Source organism: Nipponia nippon, unplaced genomic scaffold, assembly GCF_047370975.1.
Source record: "Nipponia nippon isolate SJK-2023a ecotype South Korea unplaced genomic scaffold, ASM4737097v1 scaffold_3, whole genome shotgun sequence".
Taxonomy (NCBI): domain Eukaryota; kingdom Metazoa; phylum Chordata; class Aves; order Pelecaniformes; family Threskiornithidae; genus Nipponia; species Nipponia nippon.
In genome coordinates this window covers 82,270,949-82,293,418 of record NW_028262347.1, presented here as the reverse complement: position 1 = coordinate 82,293,418, position 22,470 = coordinate 82,270,949, and the positions used below count along the sequence as shown (strand labels likewise).

The 22,470-nt window shown below is 38.0% G+C and overlaps 1 protein-coding gene across 1 annotated transcript in view; it reads right to left on the bottom strand.

Moving 5' to 3' along the window:
* The window catches only part of ANO2 (anoctamin 2), a 199,839-nt gene that overhangs the window by 145,666 nt on the left and 31,703 nt on the right, over positions 1-22,470 (bottom strand). The window contains exons 4-7 of the mRNA XM_087765406.1: positions 9,967-10,065; positions 4,655-4,806; positions 3,357-3,411; positions 2,420-2,468 (exon numbers count right to left, since the gene is read on the bottom strand). Coding sequence (XP_087621532.1) covers positions 2,420-2,468; positions 3,357-3,411; positions 4,655-4,806; positions 9,967-10,065 — 355 coding nt within the window. The remainder of the gene's footprint in view (positions 1-2,419; positions 2,469-3,356; positions 3,412-4,654; positions 4,807-9,966; positions 10,066-22,470) is intronic.

Genomic DNA, 22,470 nt, shown 5'->3' with positions numbered 1-22,470 from the left:
CTTTAGGGATGAAAAGAATTCCATAGTCAAATTACACAACAATCATTCTGAAATGTTTGGGGAAAACCTTCTGGTCAGAGATGCTAGATAGGTATTACCAACAAATTTCTTCTTTGGTACAAAGAAACATACACTTACCACTACACGCATTAATAGAATCGAGAAATCTTCATGTTTGGATCATGCCAAGTCCTCTACTGAAAACATTGCATGTTTGGAAAATTCACAATGGTTCAGAGTTATGCTAGATGAAAATATGCCTTCTTTGTATAATGTCATAGAAGTAGAATCAGATTCAGCCTTACACAGATGTAAAAATCAAGAAGCAAATGTGTTTGAAGTGTTATTTGCCTCATTATATTATGAGGCATATGTTTATGAAAACCTTAGACTGTTATAAGTACTTCCAACATCACTGTCCTACCTCTTGTGCAAAATAAGCAATGGAATCTAAAAAAAAACCCAAACAAACAAACAAACAAACCCAATAGAATAAAACTAAACAAGGATGCTCAAAGAAATCTTTTAAACCACTCATGATGAGTGGTCTTAACTCTTAAGACCTGTGAGAAGGGAAAACCTTAGTGACACATGAAGCATAGGACTCTTGGAGGAGGATCTCAGAAGACCAAAACATTTAGTGAATTTAGGTCAAACGTGATGCATAATCATGTTTTGGCTATGGGCCAGAAAGATGGGACGGACAGGAGGGTTAAAATATTTGCTTCATGTCAAATGGGATCTTGAGCTGACGTGAGCTTGACGTAGATCAGCCTGTATTTTCACCTTAGAGTTAAAAAAAAAACACCTGAAAAATCACTACTAGTGTTTTCATCTCTAATGATGGCTTTTATTACGCTATAAACCAGAACAAGCTGTTGAAATATAGAAAACTTTAAGTAAGAGGCAAAAAAAGAAAACCAACATTGGTAAAGTGTTCTTTCCCTTCCTACTGTGTCCTTGTAGGACAAATTGCTTCTTTCAGGCTTTCTCTCAGCCCAACAACTTAAAAAGTCTTAAGAGTTTTAACAGGTTCTACACAGTCTCTCTGGATCCCTTGGGAAAGCATCAGCTCTGGGAGCTGGCTTTTATGTCAACAGGCTTAGTGTCCCTGCTGGACTTGAAGCTTCTTGTTTTATATACCTTACACTGCCTTGGTTCTAAAATCCTGCACTCTAGAGACACCTACTTGGACGGGCTCCACAGCTCCCAGGGAAAGCATGGTCTTCCCAGTCACCAGGAGGGTTCCCTGGATACCAGCTGGATCAATCCAGCAAAGTAAGGTAGCATTCCTCTATGCTGCCCCACCAAAACCTTTGAGCAGCTCAAAACATAGAACAACACAGAGCAAACAGTGAACAAAACAGACACCAGCTGAACAATGTTTTAGAAATTAAGAATGCCTGCCATTTTCTTAACCATCTTTTCATTTTTTAAAGGAAACAGTGCAATAATAATAAATTTAAATGTTTGTTCTGGGTAAAGCCAAGTATTTTAGGTTGAAAAATAAGAGGTATTTTAGTTTGGGGTTTTTTTTTCATATAACTTGCAAAAAAAATATATGTCTATTTCAGGGAAACCTAAATTAATCTATTTTCCACTCCAGCTGCTCTACCAAAAAGAAATCTGTTACTGCAGCTTCACCGCACAAAGTTACACCAAGACTGTGCAGGAATCTGTTGCTACAGCACATTTATTCTTTGCAAGTACGTTACTCTAGAACATTGTGATCTGCACATAAGTGGTCAAGCTTACAGAAGGACTTTCAGAAAACATGCCAGACAAGTACTACCACTTCTTCGCCACCAGGGAGATATGTGTCATGTTATCACAATGAATGAAAGAAAAGAGTAGAGAAAAGAAAATAAATACACTTGTACATGTTCTGAACCTGAAGAAAACAAAAGCTCCAAATATTTCAGGGTTACCCCAAAAGTATCACACAATATCTTCAAAATAGTCATAGTTAAGCCATATATTTCACTATGCAGTTCATGGACATAATTTTTAAAGCTGCAGTGATAAAAATAACCTGGAAAGATGTATTATTCTATTGAAATGACAAGAAAAATCTGCTTCTAGAAGAAATAATACAACATATTGTAGTTGACGTCTGAATTTTCAAATGCAAATCCTGTAATAATAAAATCCAATTTTATAACAATTCATGAAATGCAAGTTATGTGCCAGATCCTGCACCTGTAGAAATGAAAAGCAAGCTCCCATTACCATGTCCTATACAAACCATGGACCAGAAAGTCTGATTTTATTCCTCAGAAAAAACACTTGTTTCAATCTCTGTTTTTTGTGGAAATGTGCCAGCATACTTCTGTGTGCTGCTAGAAAAATAAATATTTTCTGAGATACCTAAACGATTCCTTTTAAAACAACATATATTACTATCTTCCCTCCTTCTTACCCATGCTGTTTCTGGCCTTTGTAGGTGTGCGCTTCAAAATTTCACGTACCTGTGGAAAAGAACAATGATATAACACACAAATCTTCTTTTAGCATTATTTTCATCATGGAGCTAGCAATAAAACAAAACTTTAAAATAAAGGTCTTCTGTAGAGTTCATTTGCACATACATTTAAATCATATGTTTCACCCATATATAAATGCATGACTTGAGGCCACTAGTTAACACTTAACAATGCTATGGCAACTCTTACTGGTGGATTATCTGCCCTAATATTTGTAGGCTAAGTCTTGTTGTGTTGCATCCTTATAAAACTATATGAAGTATAAGGACTTCAGGCAGAATGAGAATTTTACATTAAAGTAAATGACAACAAAATCTGACTTTGTAAAAAAACATTTAGCTTTCACATTTGGAAGTATAACATCAAGATGCACGTAAAGTGATCAGTAAGTATGCTATATCTATGAAACCCAAGTGTGTATGGATGAACACAGCATGTTAGGGAGGAGTTGGCATTGCATATGTAAAGAGAAATCTTGCCTCATCAAACTGCTGGAGGCCTAGGGTGATCTCAGGAACATTATACAAGGTTTCTCACCAAAGACTGCTGGAGCTAAGAAGTTACTATAGGATTGTAGAGGAGGTCCTTCTATGAAATGAAATCTAGTTAAAGATTGGGAAGCAGGGCTTAATAACAACTTCGAACAATGGAGAGGAGTCAGTAGCAGTGTTTCCCTACGTAGCATCTCCTAATCCTGGACCACTGAGCAGCTCCAGAAGGGTTTCTTTTACGTACTTATAACTGCTTAGTGTTTTGCAGGAACAGAGAAATGCATAAACTCATGAAATTAGCAAAGTAGTCACTGACACTCACTATTAAAGCAAATCCCATTCAGCACAAGAAGTCAATGATATGTTACTTTTGTTTACTTACTATTCGGCTGCGGGTAGCATTGTCAAAAAAGGTGTCTTTGTCTTTAATGTTATACCTAAAACATTGAGAAAAAAAAAAAATCAGCTATGTTTTCAAACATGGTAGTAATGAGCAAGATGACAGATAAGATTCTGATTTAGAATTCATTTAGAAACCACAGCAAGTAAGAAAAATAGATGTTTAAAGGAAATATAGATGAAATAATCATCATAATAGACTGTGCTATTTAAGACCTAGTCATTCAGAGTTCTACCTGGATTGCAACGATGGTGGGCATAAAAATGCAAAAATATTAACTAACATAAAATGCCTTTTGGATAAAGAGAGCTTGTCTATTGTTTACACAAGATGACCTTTTAATCTTTTCCTTATAACATACCCTCAACACTATAACATTCTGAGGTTATGCTATTATGTTTCAATGAGCCTAATGCAGGTGTCCCTTACTCTTTCTCAGGCGACTAACTCATCAGTATTTCACTTGCTTTCAAATAATCACTGGAATTATGCATTCCCTTAAACCTTAAAGTCATCATATGTGAAATTAGCCTTCCCAGTTTATTTGTGTCAATCAATTTGACTTGTATTCAGTATTAATTAAAATTGTCAGAAAGGACAATAAATGATATGGTGGGTCATTATATTTATTACTGAATTTTATTTATCAGACATAAATACAAGGAGACACCCATGAGGAAAAAAGGAGTGTTTAATATCAAACTGGGCCCAGAAGTAGTATTCTGAGTGAAAGGGCAGGTGTCAAGAGTTCCTTATCTGCATATTATTAGTCAAGTTTTAATTACTATAATAAATCTATCAAGAGGAAAAATATTATCTGATCTCTATTAGTTTGTTCTGTTTTCAAGACAGTAATATTCCTAACCAAATAATCAGGAATTTGGTGCTAGTACTTCACAATTCAGGCTAAAAACATAGATATTTCATTTCTTGCGCTCCTTCCAGTGCCTTAACCAGCAGAAGGAAGTAGAACACTGGCAGAAAGTCTCTGCAACATAGATTTCTGTTAATCCACTGAAACTGAACTCGGTGACAATGCATGTTCATTTACTTTAGATCTATTCACTTGGCCTTCAATAAATTTAGTTTTATGCAGAGATAAGCTTTTATCACTTGGAAATCTTATTCAGGAATAATCTGACAACTTGGATATTTCCTCAGAATTTCCAGAAATACTCAATGAATTTCTGAATATTGATTGAAATACTGGTAGAAAAAATGAGAACACTAAAATGATGTTATAGCTTTCTTCTTTGCTCATCACAATTTAAAGTACTTACAAATATATTTTCTCTCTGGAAAATGGGTAAGACAGGCTTTTCATGTTGGTATTTTCTTGTTGTGGCACCTGGGGTTGCAGAGGTTCAGTCAATTTGCACCATATTTCATTTAATGTTTTGAGTATTCCCCCTTCTTCTGTGATTTCATACATCTGAGTAAATAAAATGTTGTGTATTAGCATGTCACTTCCAAAAATCCACTAAAATAAAAAAAAAAAGATAGAATTTGCTATACACGTGTTTAAATCTGTAATTAAAATAAGCGCCTTCTCTGAAATATATATTCCCATATAACAACAAGCACCTGAATCCACAAGGGTTTCAGTTCCAAAAAGAAGTTCTTGTCCTTCACAAGCTACATTCAGAAGAAAACTCAGTGCAGAATTGTTAATACAAGAAACAACCTTACTAAATAAACTAGGAGCTGAAGGGAGATGACAGAAAGGCAGAATAATTATTTTAACTTTGCAAGTGGGAATAGAGTGAGCAGACAAAGCAGGGAGGGCCTTTACCTGCTGCCAATTATACTGCCCCAGCAGAATAAATTATTCCTGGGTAATAATTGCTAGTATGGTTTGACAGCACATGTACACTTGCCATTAGAAGCAAGGATGCCAGGCTCATGGCTGCATGGTAGTTTTAAGAGCAAGCACCTAGCTTTTGCTGATTCAGATTGTTGTGGAATGCTAGGGAGCTTCCCAGAGATATGAAGGTATTTTTTCCTAAAACACAGACAACCTTAAAAAACGAGTTTTTGTCCTCCTCATATGACATTGCTTCCAGCCCTTTCACCAGCTTTGTTGCCCTCCTCTGGATGCATTCAAGTACCTGAACATCATTCTTAAATGGTGGGGCCCAGAACTGCACACAGTACTCAAGGTGAGGCCTCACCAATGCTGAATACAGGGGGATAATCACCTCTTTTAACCGGCTGGTTATGCGGTGTTTGATGCACCCCAGGATGCCGTTTGCTCTCTTGCTGCCAGGGCACACTGCTGGCTCATATTGAGCCTGCTGTCAACCAGCACCCCCAGATTTCTGTAGGGCTGCTCTCCAGCCACTCCTCTCCCAGTTTATACTTGTGCCTGGCATTACTCTGTCCCAGATCCAGAATCTGGCATTTGTTCTTGTTAAATTTCATCCCATTAATCATAGTCCAATGCTCCAATCTATCTAGATCCCTCTGCAAGGCCTCTTGTCCCTCAAGAGTCAACAGCACCTCCCAGTTCAGTATCATCAGCAAACTTGCTAATGGTGAATTAAACTCCTGCATCTAGATCATTGATAAATATTTTGAATAGAACTGGCCATAGAATTGAACCCTGAGGAACACTGCTGGTGACTAGTCGCCAGCCAGATGTAGCCCCATTCACTACAACCCTTTGAGCCCTGCCATTCAACCAGTTCTTCACCCAGCACTCTGTGCACCTGCTCATCTCACAGCTGGACAACTTGTCCAGAAGGATACTGTGAGGGAGACTATCAAAAGCTTTACTAAAATCCAGAAAAAATTACATCCACCACCTTCCCATCATCCACTAGGCAGGTAACCGTATCGTAGAAGGATATAAAATTAGTTAGACAGGACTTTCTCTTTGTGAAACCATGTTGACTGTGCCTGATGATTGCATTGTCCTTTAAATGCCTTTCAATTGCACCCGATATGATCATCTCCATAATTTTTTCCAGGTACTGAGGTTAGACTAACAGGTCTGTAGTTTCCTGGGTCTTCTCTCTCACCCTTCTTATATATTGTAATAACGCTGGCTAGCTTTCCATCAGCGGGGACGTCCCCAGACTCCCAAGAGCTTTGGTAGGTGATTGAAAGGGGTCCTGCTGTAACATCTGCTAACTCCATCAGTACTCTGGGATGAATCCCATAAGACCCCATAGATTTATGAACATTCAGCTGATACAGATAGTCCCTTACAAATTCAGTGTCCACAAATGGAAAGTCACTCTTCCTGCAGCTGTGGTCCTCTGACTCAGAGGACCAGGCAGCCCAAAGTCTATCATTAGTACTAAAGATTGAGGCAAAAAAAGCATTAAAGGCCTACACTTTTTCTTCATCCCTATTTGTCAGATGACCAACAAGTATCGGTCCAATATTTTCCTTAGACCTCCTGTTGCTATTAACATACTTTAAAAAGCCTTTTTGTTGTCTGACATGACACTGGCCAGTTTTAATCTAGCTGAGCTTTGTCCTTTCATGTTTTCTCCCTGAATATGCAAACCACAACTCTGTAATCTTCCTGCAAAGCCTGACCTTGCTTCCAGAGATGGTACAATTTCTTTTTCTTCTTGAACTCCATGAGGAGTTCCCTGTTCAACCAACTGGTCTTCTGTCCCATTTCGTTGAATTACGACACGCTGGAATTGCCTGCTCCTGTGCTTTTGAAAGGTGGCTTTCAAAAACTGACCATTGCTTATGGACCCCAAAGCCCTCAAAAGCAGATTCCCAGAGGACACTGCTAACTAGCTCCCTGAGTAGCTTGAAGTTTGCTCTCTTGAAATCTAGAGCAACAACTCTGCTGACCTTTTTTCTCATTATGACTGAAAACTTTAAACTCAACCATTTAATATATATATATATATTTTATAGATATATATTTATATTCTATAGGCATCAATTGCCTATAGAATAATTCATCAGTGCTATCATGCTGGCTGGGCAACCAATAGTAGATACCCACAACGACATCTGCTTTGTTTTCCACCCTCCTAATCCTCTCGCGGAGGCTCTCAACTATATCATCCCTAACTGCAAGGGCTGTACAGTCAAACTTCTCCCTTATATACAGTACAACTCCTCCATCTTGCCTGCTCTGCCTGTTCCTCTTGAACAGCCAATAGCCCTCCATCCCAGCACTCCAGCCATGGGACTCATTTCACCAAGTCTCACTAATACCAGAGACATCATAGCTCTGGGAACAGACCAATGCTTCCAATTGGTCCTGTTTGTTTCTCATACTCATATTTGAGTGTGGCCCATTCTCACTCATCAAAAATAACTATATTGTCATATCCAGAATTATACATATAGTTAAAATAGCTCAAAAAGTACCTTTTCCCAGCATGTCATTTGTCCTGAAAAATGATTTAAGACTGGACATTTGAAAAAAAAAATTTTTGCAACCAATTCATCATGTTTAGAGGTGGATAAATACTTTCCACTGAAAATGCTTTGTTTATGGTTTCATTGGATGAATAAAAATAGCATCACAGAAAATACCTAATGTGCCTTGAAAACAACCTTTTGTCTCTCTGAACAGAAATAGAATTTTCTTTTCAGTGGTTACTGGCTGAATTTTTCAGTTTGTATTGCCAAATCCCCAAAATACAAGATTTCAGTTTTTCAAAGTGGATTTTTGCTTTCTTCACAGGAAATTCATCTTCCAACTGTCTTTAATTGCAAAAAACTTAAGACCTGAACATAATTTTCCGGTCATGCTTGCTTTCTGGTAATGCACTGGTAGTGCTCCATTTCTGCTGTTGAGATAATAGAAAAACAATGTAGTCAACAAGCGTTGTTAGTAATCTTCTCCTTAAAAATGCCATATCACTTTTAAGTTATACAAAACAACTTATTACCCTAGGGTGAATTTTCAGGAAAATTGAGATCTGGTTTCCTTGTTGGTAGATGTATTTCATTTCATCTTCATCTACACACCAAAACAAATTACACGTACAAACCTGAATATTGTTTTCATAACTGCCTAATCAATGACTGCAGGTCCATTTGCTCTTTGAATATTTGTCATATTTCTCAATAAATGTCAGTTATACAGGAATCTCATTCAACATGAAGAGGGCACAGACCTGATTGGTTCATCAAAATCTGTTGCTTTAAAGAAAAGAATGCTGTAAATAATGTATAATATATAGCAGCTAAATGAAGTAATTGGTCAATATTTTTAGATATCTTTACCCCAGATGATTCTGTGTCTTTAGGGCTTTATGATTTATTGTGCATTCTTTCTCCTATTCAGAGGAGAAAAGGGGATGCAGGACTGTTCGTGAGTGACTAGGGTGGCCAAGGGAGACTATCAGCTCCTGGAGACATTAACTCAGAACAATATGATAGCAACATTCCTCAGTTAAAATCATGTAAAATTTGCTTTGGTGTATCTGCAAAAAGCTAGGATGGAAAAATTCCCATTAAGGAAGAAGGAGGGTGAAATGAGCAGGCACTAAAAATGCACAAAAGAAACAAAGCTGGGAAGGTATCAAAGAGAGGAGTTGAATATGTAGGTCCATTTCTAGAAAGGGCCTACACATCCATCAATATGCCAGAAAGGACAGAGGTACTGTAGCTGTCCAAAACCTACTCATTTTCAAAGACTGATTACAAGTAACCAGAAGTTTGGTTTGTTTTTTTTTTTTCCTGGTATGCAAACACAATACAGGAAGAGCATACAAGACTGGCTTGGCCAAGCCCCTGACAATGACAGATTGCAACACCACAAGATGTGAACAACACTGAAGCTTTTGCTGGGTGCAAACAATCAATATGAAGAAGAAGGGGAAAAAACAAGCAAACAAACAAAAAAAAACCCCAAGAACAACTGTAGAAGAAAAGAAAATCTGTCTGTCATTTAATTCTAATGACAATGCAATGAAATAAGTATTCAGTAGTGCAATTGATGAGTACCACTAACTGAAAGCACAAGGCAGTTCCACTAACTTCAGTGGAGTTGTTAGCCAGCCTGCTAAATCATTGCAGGACCACAAATTTTGGGTTCCGCTCCTCAGAATTTACAATGGTTGCTAGCAACTCTGCTGAAAGTTCTAGATATTCTCAGCTACTACGACTGTAAAGAAGATAGTGAGCCAAAGTTTTAATGACAATGGGCAAGTCTGAATGCACTAACTCAGTGATACCACCAAAACAGACTTTCTCAGCATCTCCAGGTTTTAGAGAAATCTTAAGGCAATGAGCAGCTATCATACTATCTCCCATACTGCATCTCACCTTTGAGGACAGTTCCTTTACAAAATTCCAAATAGCTACTTCCTTCTCAGGTTTCAAAGCCCTCCTTAAAACTCGCCTCTGTCATCACTCTTCTGAATGCAGTCTGTCAGCCAGCTGCCTCTGTGGCCTTTGAAATCCCCTTTGAAAATCCCATCTTAAATCTAACTCTGAATACTAAATCATCTCAAAATAATTAGTAATGTGAAAGAATAAGCCTGGCAGTTCATTTGCTCTGATTTTGAAATAAAGTAACTCTGTGGGCTTCTATACATTTAACTACCATTCTGATCCACCCTTCTCCAGTCATACAACTGGTTCATAGAAGATGGAAGATACTTACCTTTTTAGTGGGCATTTTTATTTTAAGGAGTTCTGCTTCTCGACTAAGTACTTGCCACGGTGCATGTATACGGACAAAACTCAATCCTTGGCTCTTATTCTGAAACATAAAATAGTGAAAACAACTTATTTCAATATTATTGAACAGAATACAGTAATAAGGTTTCAAAGTGTCAACTACAACTAAATCATGCAACAGGAGGCAATCACAGCGAATAACCAAATTCTGTTACGATTGGAATCTTCCAATGCTCTAAAATCCATTAATCTGCTGCCCACAGTGTAGCTGTGTGTGCACCATGAAGACAGAAGTCTACAGTTCCAGATGTTGGAGTCACGTGGACCAGAAACCCCCAAGCTACAGCTTCCATACCCAGATATTGTAGAAGTCATCTGACTTCATTAGTGGGCTTTTGTGCCCATCTGAGCCAATAAAGAAAAAACATTTCTCCTGCTCTGGGTGGGCTTTGATTTAGGTTCCCATTTTCAGTTTTGCCCAATTATTTCCTAGACACTTCACCAGATCAGTAGTTCCTTACAGGGGATCAGGCCCAACATTTACCACCCTAAATATCTGCAGTTGGAGTAGCAACCCTAACCAAAACATTCAAATTTAACTTCTGAAGAGACACGTGAGCCTAATGTTTATGTAAATAACTGGTTATGCTGTGCAGGGGCAAAAGACTACACAAGAGGGCCTCTGCACAGCCAGCTTGCTGCGATCTGGGCTGTTGAGAGGGTGCTGTGTGGTAGCACATGTGAGCTAGAAAAAGGCACTCTAAGATGAGAAAGCAGCACGCCTGGCAAAAGCATGAAAATGAAATGTAGGCATGTTGACACAGACTTTTCCTCAATGCACACAAATAAATTATATCAGCAAGTTGCACAGATTAATGCTTACTGTGGAAATGAAGGGAATAAAAGTTGGGAGGGAGATTAGAAAGAGGATATGAGGACACATTTTGGGAAGGACATGGAAGTGGACAGGGGGAGTGGACTTTAAAGTGGACTTTGAAGGCTTGATTAATGCTAAGATTAGTGATATTTGTGTAGCTGTGTGCACTCTGGAGCTTTGGTGCCAGGGCATACTGTAACTTTGCATTTTCCCACCCATATGTGTGTAAGGATCAGGACAGTCCCCTCCCTTCAGGGGAGCATGAACCTCTATTTGCACTCCCTCATATATACTGCAATTTAGAAGTGAGACAAGAAAACTGAAGCAGGGTGTTCAACTTGATGAGAAACATAGCTGGGTTACATGTTGGGCTTAAATGCAAAACTTGGGTGCCCCACCTGTGAGTAGCTGCCTGTTACGTGTACAAACATTTGCACATGAGAAAGAATGTTAACGGACATAGCTTAATGTCACTATAATCAACAAGCAGCATAACTCTACAAAGCTGGGAACATAGACCATATCCATGGAAACTTAGGATCTTCTGTTGGAAACTGACTCCAAGAAAGTTCTCTTTCTCAAAAGCTTTGAGTTAAGAAAAGTTTTAAAAAGAAACATGAGTCACAGTTTAAAAGTATGTCTAAAAGACAGTGGAGGCACATTTACCTCAGTAAAGCCTCTCCTCTCAGCCACAGTGATATTTTTTTGTTTTGTTTTGTGTACAATTTATATCAATTTCCAAATAAAGCTGTATCATATCACATTGGCATCAGCATTTTAGAACCAGTATTTAATCTTTTCAAAGTGTATAAATGCTTACAACTTCATTTAAACACCAAACATGCATTTGCTGAATGTTTCATAATGCTTCCTGATTAAAAAAAAAAAAAAAAAAAAAGACTTAGATGGAAATCCTACTATTCTTATTGCAATCATTTTGCTGTTATCTCCCTTATAGCTATACCATGAACTACAAAGATCACTACATCACTTTCAGCTAACATTTCTTCAGCGGACCGATGTTATTTTGAAGAGCAGAATGAGCTGCAGAATGTCTCTTTCATCAGTCCACTGGGGAAGTCAGCTTTAGGAGAAGGAAGTAAGAATTTACTGGGCATGAGCAGATGTTCTGGTAATCATTTGCTGAAAATATATTAATAACAGATGAGAGTTTAAATTTCAGTGGGTGAGGATCAGGAGCCTTCTTCTCAGCTTTTGGCTAAAATCAAGCGTGTGTCCTCTGTCTGGGGGACTATATTCCACATTGGCAAGAGCAGGGACAGTCTGATCTAATTGGTTGTTTCCAGCTCAGGCTCATATGACTACACAGATTGCAAATAAAATCAGTCAGATAATTTGAGAGAAAAGACCAGATGAAGAATATGACCTTTGTACATTTGAACAAAAATATGTTGGAAAGTTGTGCTATTCACGAAGCGATATCAGATGCTGAGGAGTCAGAGCCTTAAAAATCTTTAAAAGCCTTAAAAATCACCCCACAAGAGCAAACAGAGATATTTTTTTTAAAGGCTAATGCAAAGTAAATAAAGTAGGGAAAACAGGACAAGGCGATTCCTGTTGCATGGTAAACAAAAAGTGCAGAACAATAGACTGCTGAATATTTAGCTTGGGATTACTAGAACCATGTTTCCCACATCGTCCTATATTTTCCTAACATTCAAATTAATCAAAGAAATTTAAAATAAATTTTAAATCATCAATCTCATATCCTATCTCAAGGGATAAACCATCTACCTAGTTTTCTATTGAGCCACCAAAATAAAAACCTATACCAGCTACTCCTCTGGTAAGGCTGCTTTCCCCACTTTTCAAGCCTTCACCTGCACTAGTCTGTTTGCATGCCCTTTTTGTCATTATTGTTATGATGACTGGCAAAGATCTGTTCAACTAACTCATTCCCAGAGTGCTTATTGCATTGCAAACATTACCAAAAGTTAGAACTTGGTTTTCTCATTGCCAGGATGGATTTATAGCTGTCTCCTGGAGATATCCACTAAGTGGTGTCATTTAGTTAACCACCTGAAATGATCAAGGTACCTGTGTTCATGAATACAGTTTAATATTTGCTCTAGTGAAATGCTATCAGACCTCTATTTTGAATACTCACAATCACCATTGCTTATTCATTGTACTCTAGATGTATCACCGAAGCTAACATGTTGTGCTCGCTGACGTTATTTTTGTTTGACCATTCACTTGTTATTTAATACAGCCATCCTTAATCAAGTCCTTTTTCACTTACAGCTGATGTCCCACAGGACTTTATTCTTGGCCCTGCATTGTTCTATGTCTATATCATTTCACTCCCTGATTATATTACTCAAATGACTAAGTATTGCAATGCAGATGACAAACAGATTTGTTGCTCTCATGATCCTTTTTTCGTCAAATCTATATTCCATATTACAGTGTTCTTCCAATAAGTTTCAAGAGTGGAAGTTTTTCAATAAGTTGATTCTGAATTATTCAAGATATATTTATATCTTGGCTTCTTTTCTATATCGTAGAGCTGAATTGGGCCCTCCCATTTCAACAGGAAAACTCAGCATTAATGTCAAATGGAAGAAAATCTGGAAGGTCTGGTTTGCTCTTCAGTCAGCACATGAAGAAAAACATATCAGATATTTCTTTCAGTCTATCAGGTATTCCTAGTAGTTTAAAGCAGGACTTCAACAGCAGTCTATATTGCATTTTTTTCTGTCTTCTAGTGGAAGTGTTTAGGCTGAATAAAATTCAAATTTCTCCAAGGAGACTTTTTCTGTCTTTCATGCCTTAACAGTAAAATAGAATAGCACCTGCATCAAGTCTAAGATTTATTGCAAACTTATCAAGTTGTTGCATCAAGACCATAGCAGAAAAAAATGTATGATAACTATGAAAGCTCGTATATAGAGATATATAAAGAATATACTCCTATCGATTATAATTTGACTAGTGCAAATTGAAAGTGATTATTCTTTTTAACTAAAAGCTGAATGTTCTGAAACATGGCTAGGCAAGTATAATAGCTAGACTAAGTAGAAAATCTCTCTCTGCCCAAAAATTTAGATTTGTCATTGAATTTAGGTTTCCACAAAAATCAGATATTGAGTGAGAATTTTGTCATTCTAAAGTTAGTGGCATATCTGTATTTCTCACCCACTTTTTACAGTTACAGTTGTCCAACAGTAACATGGAAAATTTTTGAACCATTATAACACAATTACCATGCTTTTATTCATCTCTTCCAGTTCACAGTTTCTCAATTCCAACCCTTGCAGGGACAGGCCACAGATTGAGGAGATGCACTGTGAAGCATTCTCTATTGCAACAGGAGTTTGTGGAGAAGTCCTGTTGCTCCATAAGAACACAGCATGTAGAAGGTGGAGTACTGCGTTTCCAGCTCAAGGATTTCTCATAGTGCCATTATTTTGCCAGGCCAATTTAAATCCCACCTTACTTCATTCAGACAACCCATTTGTCATGTGTCAGCCACATCACCTCAAGATGAATTGTTCTCAGCAGTTTATTTAGACACCTCTAATATGAGCTAAAGCATATGATGCTAAAGGCATCATATTTGTCGGTCACAGTCAAGAAAACAAAAAGGGCAAAAGCAATAATTATACTCTGGAAGAGCCTCAGACTTTCCTGTGGTTAGCATATTGCTTCTAGCAACTCTGCAAATACAAAATTCATTGCTGAGTGCTACATTTTGCTAAGTCTTTCTCATTATTGCCTCACCATGAAATCACTCGTCACTCATCCTATACTGAAGGAATGTAGTTATATATAATGTATATATTAAAGGAAATAAATTCTTTTAAAATACTTGTCCAAAGAAATAGATTTCTGCTGTGTATCTTAATAGGAAGAAAAGAGAAACACTGAAGGGTAGAAAGAAGCTGAACAGAAGTGATTAACTACTGTCTAAGGGAGTCTAAGGGAACTGCTAATCTTTCTCATGATTTAAAAAAAATATACATAGGAAATAGAAAGGCATAAATTATCAAACCTGAAGCATGTAAACTTCCATCTTAAAAAGGCAAACTATCTGGGCTTTAAACATTTTATCTTTCTGTGATTATTAAATAGACAGAAAAATACCAGACACATACAGACAGCAAGTTTCTAATGGCTTCAGTTAATATAATCAGACATCTTTTGCTGACATTGGTGATACCAACCACACTAGGAAAGCAACAATGAGACAGTCTGTAGAGAAGGAAAAAAAAGACAGGTCCTAGTAGCTCAGTAAAAGGAATCATCTTCCCATTTATTCCGTCACCAAATGGATCAGTCACGTCTGCAAATGCAATTGTTCAAAATTAATCTCTACTCTCCTGATACCAGCCCTGGAAATTGAGGCAAATAACAATGTGATGTTATAGCACAAATAAAATGCAAGTTCTTGTTACCATCACAGAACTCTGGTCACATACGTTTTACAAAAGCTGAGCCAAATACTGAGCTGTTGGCCCCCCTGAACCTGATGGAATGACACGGCATTGCCAGATTCAGACAGCAACTGTGAAAGAGTCTATGTTTTGTGCCGAAGGTATTGAATCTGTATTGGTACAAGGATTGGCATTTTGCTGATCTTAATGTTTTGTATCCAAGATACAAAATCAGTTTATGACAAAGCATGCATATCAAAGTGTATATGTCAGTTATGTTATAAAAAGTAAGGGCAGTGCCCTAGTCCGGGCAAGATGTCAAGATCCAGAATGTCTTGACGTGGAGATGTCAGTCCAGAGCAATTCCCTATATAATTGTAGGCAAGTAATTTAATTCTTTCTGTCACTGATTAAATGAAGATAATGGAACTTCCCTCTATCAAAAGACATTTGTGAAGATAAATATGTTACAGATTGGGAGGTGCTCAAAATTTTCACATTTTCCTTCAAAAACTGTAGTCCTGTTACCTTTTTCCAAAATTCCCCTTTTCTGTTTTCATTATTTCTCTGGGGTACAGATTTACCTTAATATATGTCTGTACAGTGCCTAGCACAATGAGATCCTCATTAATGACTGCAGATTCTCTTGCAACAGTATTACAAATAATTAGCAGCAATCCCCGACAGCTCCAAGTTGTCCCACTTCTGACAGACAACCAGTCACACGTAGCACAAGTGTAAAGATGTAAAGCACAGGCTTGTTCACTGATGGCAAAGGTAAAGCCCATCTAGTTCACAGATTTAGGTTTATTTTTAGCTGCTCAACAATATACAAAGCAGACATGCTCAAGTCCAAATTTCAGACCTTAAGAAAAGCTGCAATAATTTACACATTTTGACAGTTTGCCTTTCTCTTTCTTCATTTCTACCAACAGTGACGGTGTTAATGTCCTGTTTATTTTACTCTCTTACTCCCACCTCTGAGCATAAACAGTTAAAGAATATACTAGTGTGTATAAGCAAAGAACAGAACACCTTGGAATGAAAGATCTGGCCAAAACACTTTAAAAGAAACTATATAACCTTAATTCCTTAGATGAAGCACTGTGGAATGAAACAGTTGACTTTGCACATCCTTTGCAAAGTTTCTTCATGGCATTGCTACCTCTCTAACCAAAATCTTCCCACTCATCTATAGTCAGAAAGTATCTCTGAATGGAAGATGATACAGGAAGCCTAAAAACCCAGGCATGCTTCCCCCAAAGAAGATCGAAATATTTAATGGCACACAACAGAATGAAAATGAGCTGTTAGAAACTCAAGCACAAATGCAGAATAGATTGTTAAGTCTGCCAAATACAAAAAAGGCACAGACCTCTGCATTACTGCAGTACTCAATGCAGAACCTATATGGAGGTGAGTAACAAATATGTCAGGATTGTCATTCATTTTTAATTCCTTCTGAATGCACATTTTGGATTTAAAAATCAGTGCATTTTCCTGGTTCTTTTCCAAATATTTATCTATGGCCACTAATTACTACAGCATGAAAAATGTGGCTTTCAAATGCAAAGCAAAATCTTCCCTATTTGTTTAGAATAACTTTATCAGCAAATTTCTCCGATGTCAGTGACACAAATTTCTTGCTACAAAAGCATATCACAATTTCAGTACATCTTCCAAAACTGAAGAATACCAGAAATAATAATAAAATGCAAAACTGCAAAAAACCCACCCAAATCTGACTTCGTTGCAGAGGAAGGGAGGAGTGTGTCTACTCTACTACCTCCTGTATTTTGGCAGTGTCAATGGAAAAACATGTAATCAGCTGGCCTGGCTACATTCAGTGCCAAATTAGCTAGCAAATAAGCCAATATTCTGTAAGATACATCATATGAAACTTGATTATAAATAATAAAATCAACAAACTTCTTGAGACCAAAGAGTTAACCTTAAAAAGGGCAAAATGTAATTCCTCTTGAGGGAATGAGACACACTAATCTGCACAGAAGTATATACCCTAAACAATTTTCCAGATGAAGCAGCAAGATCATCAAGCAGAAGTCAATCTTTGGACCAGATAACAGGCATGTTACCAGTAGGGGGATTAATGAGAGACTGAACCCCCACTCTAGCAGACTCAATCTCAAGAAAAAAAATTTGGAGGGAAAAAAAAGAAGAATGGTTAGGATACCAAACTTAAAAGCAGAGTAATGGTACCTTAAAATATTGCTTCATCACTCAATACTTGATCTGGGATATTAACAAACAAGCATATAAAGGGATGATTCAATTTTGTCTTGAAAGATTTAAAATTTCAATTCATTCTTAAGAAAAATATTTTGGAGAGTTTACTTTAATTTAAAAGTGTTAACAGATGGTACAAATGTATTTCATTTACTAGGTATGTTCTCCTATTGTTATGCTACAAGCCTTTTCAGGATGGTGTCTCCCTTTGAGGTCTCTCACCAAAGATCAGTAGCAGTAAAAGGAAGGTTGGCTGTATTTGCAAGGCTTGATTGGGAGGGTATCAAGATGAAGATAATCAAAGCATTCTGGTTGGCTTGTTTGCTGGTGAGGAATTCAAAACCTCCCTGGACAGTCAGAGCCTCAGTATAAACAGGGAGAGGAGAAGCAGCACTGGCAGTCACACAGTAACACCACGTGACACGTATTGGATAAGGCAAGAGGTCCTGGGGTGGATAAATAATTGGTTAAACAACAGGAAACTGGGTAGGAGGAGATCCTGCACTGATGAAAAAAAAGTCACTGAGGGGGTTTTGCAGAGTCAGCACTGTACAGCATCATCATAAGTGGCCTGGAAAAAGAGATAAACAGTGCCAAGCCAAACTGCTCTGATGAAGTTTTTCAGGGTAGCAAGGACAAAGGGAGACTGTAAAAAATTGTAGAAAAGCTTTATAAGAGTAAGAGCCTGAACAATGGCAAATGGTTTTCAATGTAAATAAATATAAAGCAATATCCATGGGTTAAAACCAGTTTCACATATAACATGCTGGGCTCTGAATTGACTTATACCAGTCAGTAATGACATCTTGGGGTTGCAAAAGAAAGTTCCCTGAAAATATCGGCTCAGTATTTTGTAAAAGCTGAGAAGTAAAGCAAACATTACAATCCATTAGGAAAGGAATAGAGACTAAGAAAAAGACATTATTTAAACATAGCAATCCATGCTGTATCCGCATCTTGAACTCAATGTGCCATCCCTGTCTCCTCACCTCCAAAGAGATAAATTAGACCACAAACGGGTTCAGAGGAGGGAAACAACCACCATAAAAGCCTTGCTATTACAGCTGTATAGGAAACACTGAGTAGACTGAGACCCTTTGTTCTGGAAAAGAGCAATCTTAAGGAAAACACTGTAGAAGTCTCTAAAATCATGCATGATAAGGAGAGGGGGTGTGGATGGTCTGCCTACTGTTTCTTTCACAGCAAAAACTAAAGGGCCTCAGACAAAGCCAGACTAAGCTATTGGGAGCCAGACTCAAGATAAACAAAAGGACACAGATATTAATGCAGTGGGTAGTACCTCTGTCTTGCCAAAAGGCTTTGTGGGTGCAAAAACTGTATGATGTTTCAAGAAGAAACAATACCAGACCTTGGAATAGAGATCCACAGTTACTAGACAGACAAACTACATCAAGTGGGGGAAATTACCTGAACTAAAAGTAGCTGTCATCAGGAGAATACTAGAGTAAAAGTGTCATAAAACCTTGTACCGTTCCTATTTTTTCCTAAACATTTTACCATTGCAACTGTTAGATACACAGTACTGCATTGATGGACCGTCTCAAACGATAGGATCATTTTATGGGAACTATGCCAAATCTAACAGGAGGGACTTCAGGCCTTTCTTTCTCCCCACTATCTGACCTCCTACTTCCTACTGCCATCTCGTCTTCAATTAACTGCATAGACAAAAAATATAGAGCATGCAATCTAACTGCCTCACCCTTGGACAGATTACAGGCTGCTGTTGTCACGGGGGTCACCTCCATGCCAGTCAAAAAAGGGGCTGGTTAACAGCTCTCTGTTCAGTGGTGGAGCGGAGCCTGACTGATGACGGTGTCTTGGTAGGTGCTCACACCATGCCTGGGTTCCCTACTGTATCACACTCTGCAGCGCCTCAAGTCTAGAGAGTAATGGGGACTCGAGAGCTGTCATTAGTTCATAATCTCATCACTGAGCAGTTCCTCTGTCTTCAGGTTATGCTGCAATCTGGTGATTAGTTTATAATAAATAATACAGATTATGATACAATTGCTTTCTTTCTCATGTTTTAATGAGACTATCAGGCTAGGCTGTCAGATGATGTAATTTGGCACAGCTACACCAAGTTAACAGAGCTATTTAGATGGGCATCATTAAAAGGTTATGACCTGAAAATTGAACAGACTCAAGTCTGGACTCATGCAAGTTTATCACCAAGGGGAAAAGATCAAAGTTAATTTGGGATCTGCAAGCACTGACTGAAGGAAGAACAAATCCAGACAAAACTTAACACAAGAAAAAAAATTTAAATTAATTTTATTGTTGAGACTCAAGGGCCAGAAATACTTTCATCTTCACCAATCAACCAAAGGACAGCTAATGATGCTGTTTTGTTATGTGTCCCAATACTCTGGTTACTTGAGAAAAAAACACTTCTCTTCTTGCATGGTACAAAGGAAATTGTTCTGTTCTCAGTAGCTGTCAAGAGGAATAAGCAGGAGCAAGACTGAAGTACAGCATACTCCATTCCTGTTTTGGAAAGTCATTTCTCTTTTGAACCAGAAGTTCTCAGACTGGGTGAGTCAAGATACATCAATGCTCAAAAACTGATTTGAAGGCTACAAAGACTAGTGAGCTATTGTCTGTTAGGTGTGATTAGAAAACATGGGATTTAAGTTTAGATGGTGTCGTGGTTTAACTCAGCAGACAGCTAAACACCACACAGACATTCACTCACTCTCTGCAGTGGGATGGGGGAGAGAATCGGAAAAAAAAAGGTAAAATTCTTGTGTTGAGATAAAGACAATTTAATAGGACAGAAAAGACAGAGGAAATAATAATAATGATAAAAAGAATATACAGGGCAAGTGATGCACAATGCAATTGCTCACCACCCACTGACCGATGCCCAGCCAGTTGCTGAGCAGCAGACCCCCCGCCAGCTTTTCCCCCAGTTTATATACTGAGCATGACGTCATATGGTATGGAATATCCCTTTGGTCAGTTGGGATCAGCTGTCCCATCTGTGTCCCCTCCCAGCTTCTTGTGCACTCCCAGGCTACTTGCTGGTGGGGTGGTGTAAGAAGCAGGAAAAGGCCTTGACGCTGTGTAAGCACTGCTCAGCAGTAACTAAAACATCAGTGTGTTATCAACATTATTCTCATCTTAAATCCAAAACACAGCACTATACCAGCTACTAGAAAGAAACTTAACTCTATCCCAGCTGAAACCAGGACAGATGGGGAAAGTCGGTGCTGGAAAAGGTCACTGTCAGTATGTCTCCCTTTCCTACCTTTTGGCACTAAAAAATCACAACACTGAATATAAAAAATAACATTTCCTATGTTGACAATGTTACAATTTAAACTTATTCAAATTATGTGTTCTTTAAGGGAGTTCGTCCCATCTCCAGACTACAGTACTTCATTGCAGTTAGTTACAACAATGATACTTTTTTGATTATTGTTAGGTTGTATTTACAGTCCTGGTGCTATTCATTTTAGATTGTATAGCCATGTGTGGGGAAGAGCAAAGACAGGTTGCGAAAGAGTACAATGGCATTTCTTGTACTTCTTCAGCAAACGAGACAACTAAATTCAGGTAGGAACGTCTCTTTTTCTTCTACTAAACACACATAACACAAGCAACCAGACTGCATTTCCAACTGCCCAGCATCGGCAGGAGTATAAAAGAGCCACACTGACTCTGGGACTAGTTCCTTGTATCCAAGGACTTCCTAGAGAAGCAGTTCCCAGCCAGTGAGTCACAAGCACGCTTCAGATAAAGTGTGGAGGCCAAGCTGATATGCTCTGCTGGATGCTTGCAGGCTCTGCAGATGATTAGAAGGCAGCAATAGCAGCAGCAGCCCTGCAATCTTAGCAAATCATCAAGCAAAGAAAAATAATTGCTTGAAACATTGCAGCTGAGCCTAACATGAGAAGCTGAGCAAACAGGCTGGGAATCAGTGCCCAAGAAATACCTCGTTCATAGATGGAAAGTGCAGTGTTATGCTATTTCTGGAGCTCTAAGAGACCCAGCTCTCTCAGCTAATGTGGTACTGAGGCTGGAAATAATATCTTCCCACAGGGGCATGACAATCACTACTGAAAACAGCCAGCAAATGGACAATATTAGATTTTCAGAAATGTTATTAGCCAGCACTTTCTAGTGATCTCTGTAGAACGTGCTGAATGATCAACAGTTTTGAAAATCAGCCCTCAGTACACTCTATCATCACATCAGGTATCTCTCCCATCTATACTGCTAGTCTCAGCTCCCCCAAAATTATGGTACAAAAGACAATCACTCAGTAGATATCAGTAGAACACCTATTACAACACATACTGCATGCACCCATCCTAGCAGTACTGCTTTGTACATGCCATAATCTATGTTGGTCAGATTTAGCCCTCATCTCCATCACCATAAATCTGGAGTCACTCTGCAGAAAAAACGAAAAAGGCAGCCAGTCAGGATTTACAAGTGCCAATTTGCTCCTTTGTAACACAAAAATTAAAGGGGGATTAGCCATTAGCTATATTGCTTATTTGACCAGCCATCTGTCAGGTAAAAAAAAAAAAAAACAAACCCAACCAAAAAACAGTTGCCAAATCACTGTAATTAAAATTTCAATTTTTTCAATTGAATTTACAATTCTAAGAATAAACTGTCAGCAAATGTTGTTACTAGAACAATGTTTGGTAAAGCTTGACACATTATAAAGTTGTAGGTTCTCCAATACTTTTCACAACAGCATTCAAAAAAACCATATTTTAGTAAGATTTTATTTTTGGGTTGACATTGAAATATGAAGATTTACATAGAAAGCTGAATAAATCACTTCTAGAGATGTAAGGGTCAGGTGGGCCATTAACTTTCAACTATGAAAAAGATGCTTAGCAGATAGAATGTAGAATATGAATATTAACCTGATACAATGCCAAAGTTTTTTGTGCCTTGTGGGAAATGAATTAGTAAAGCAAAA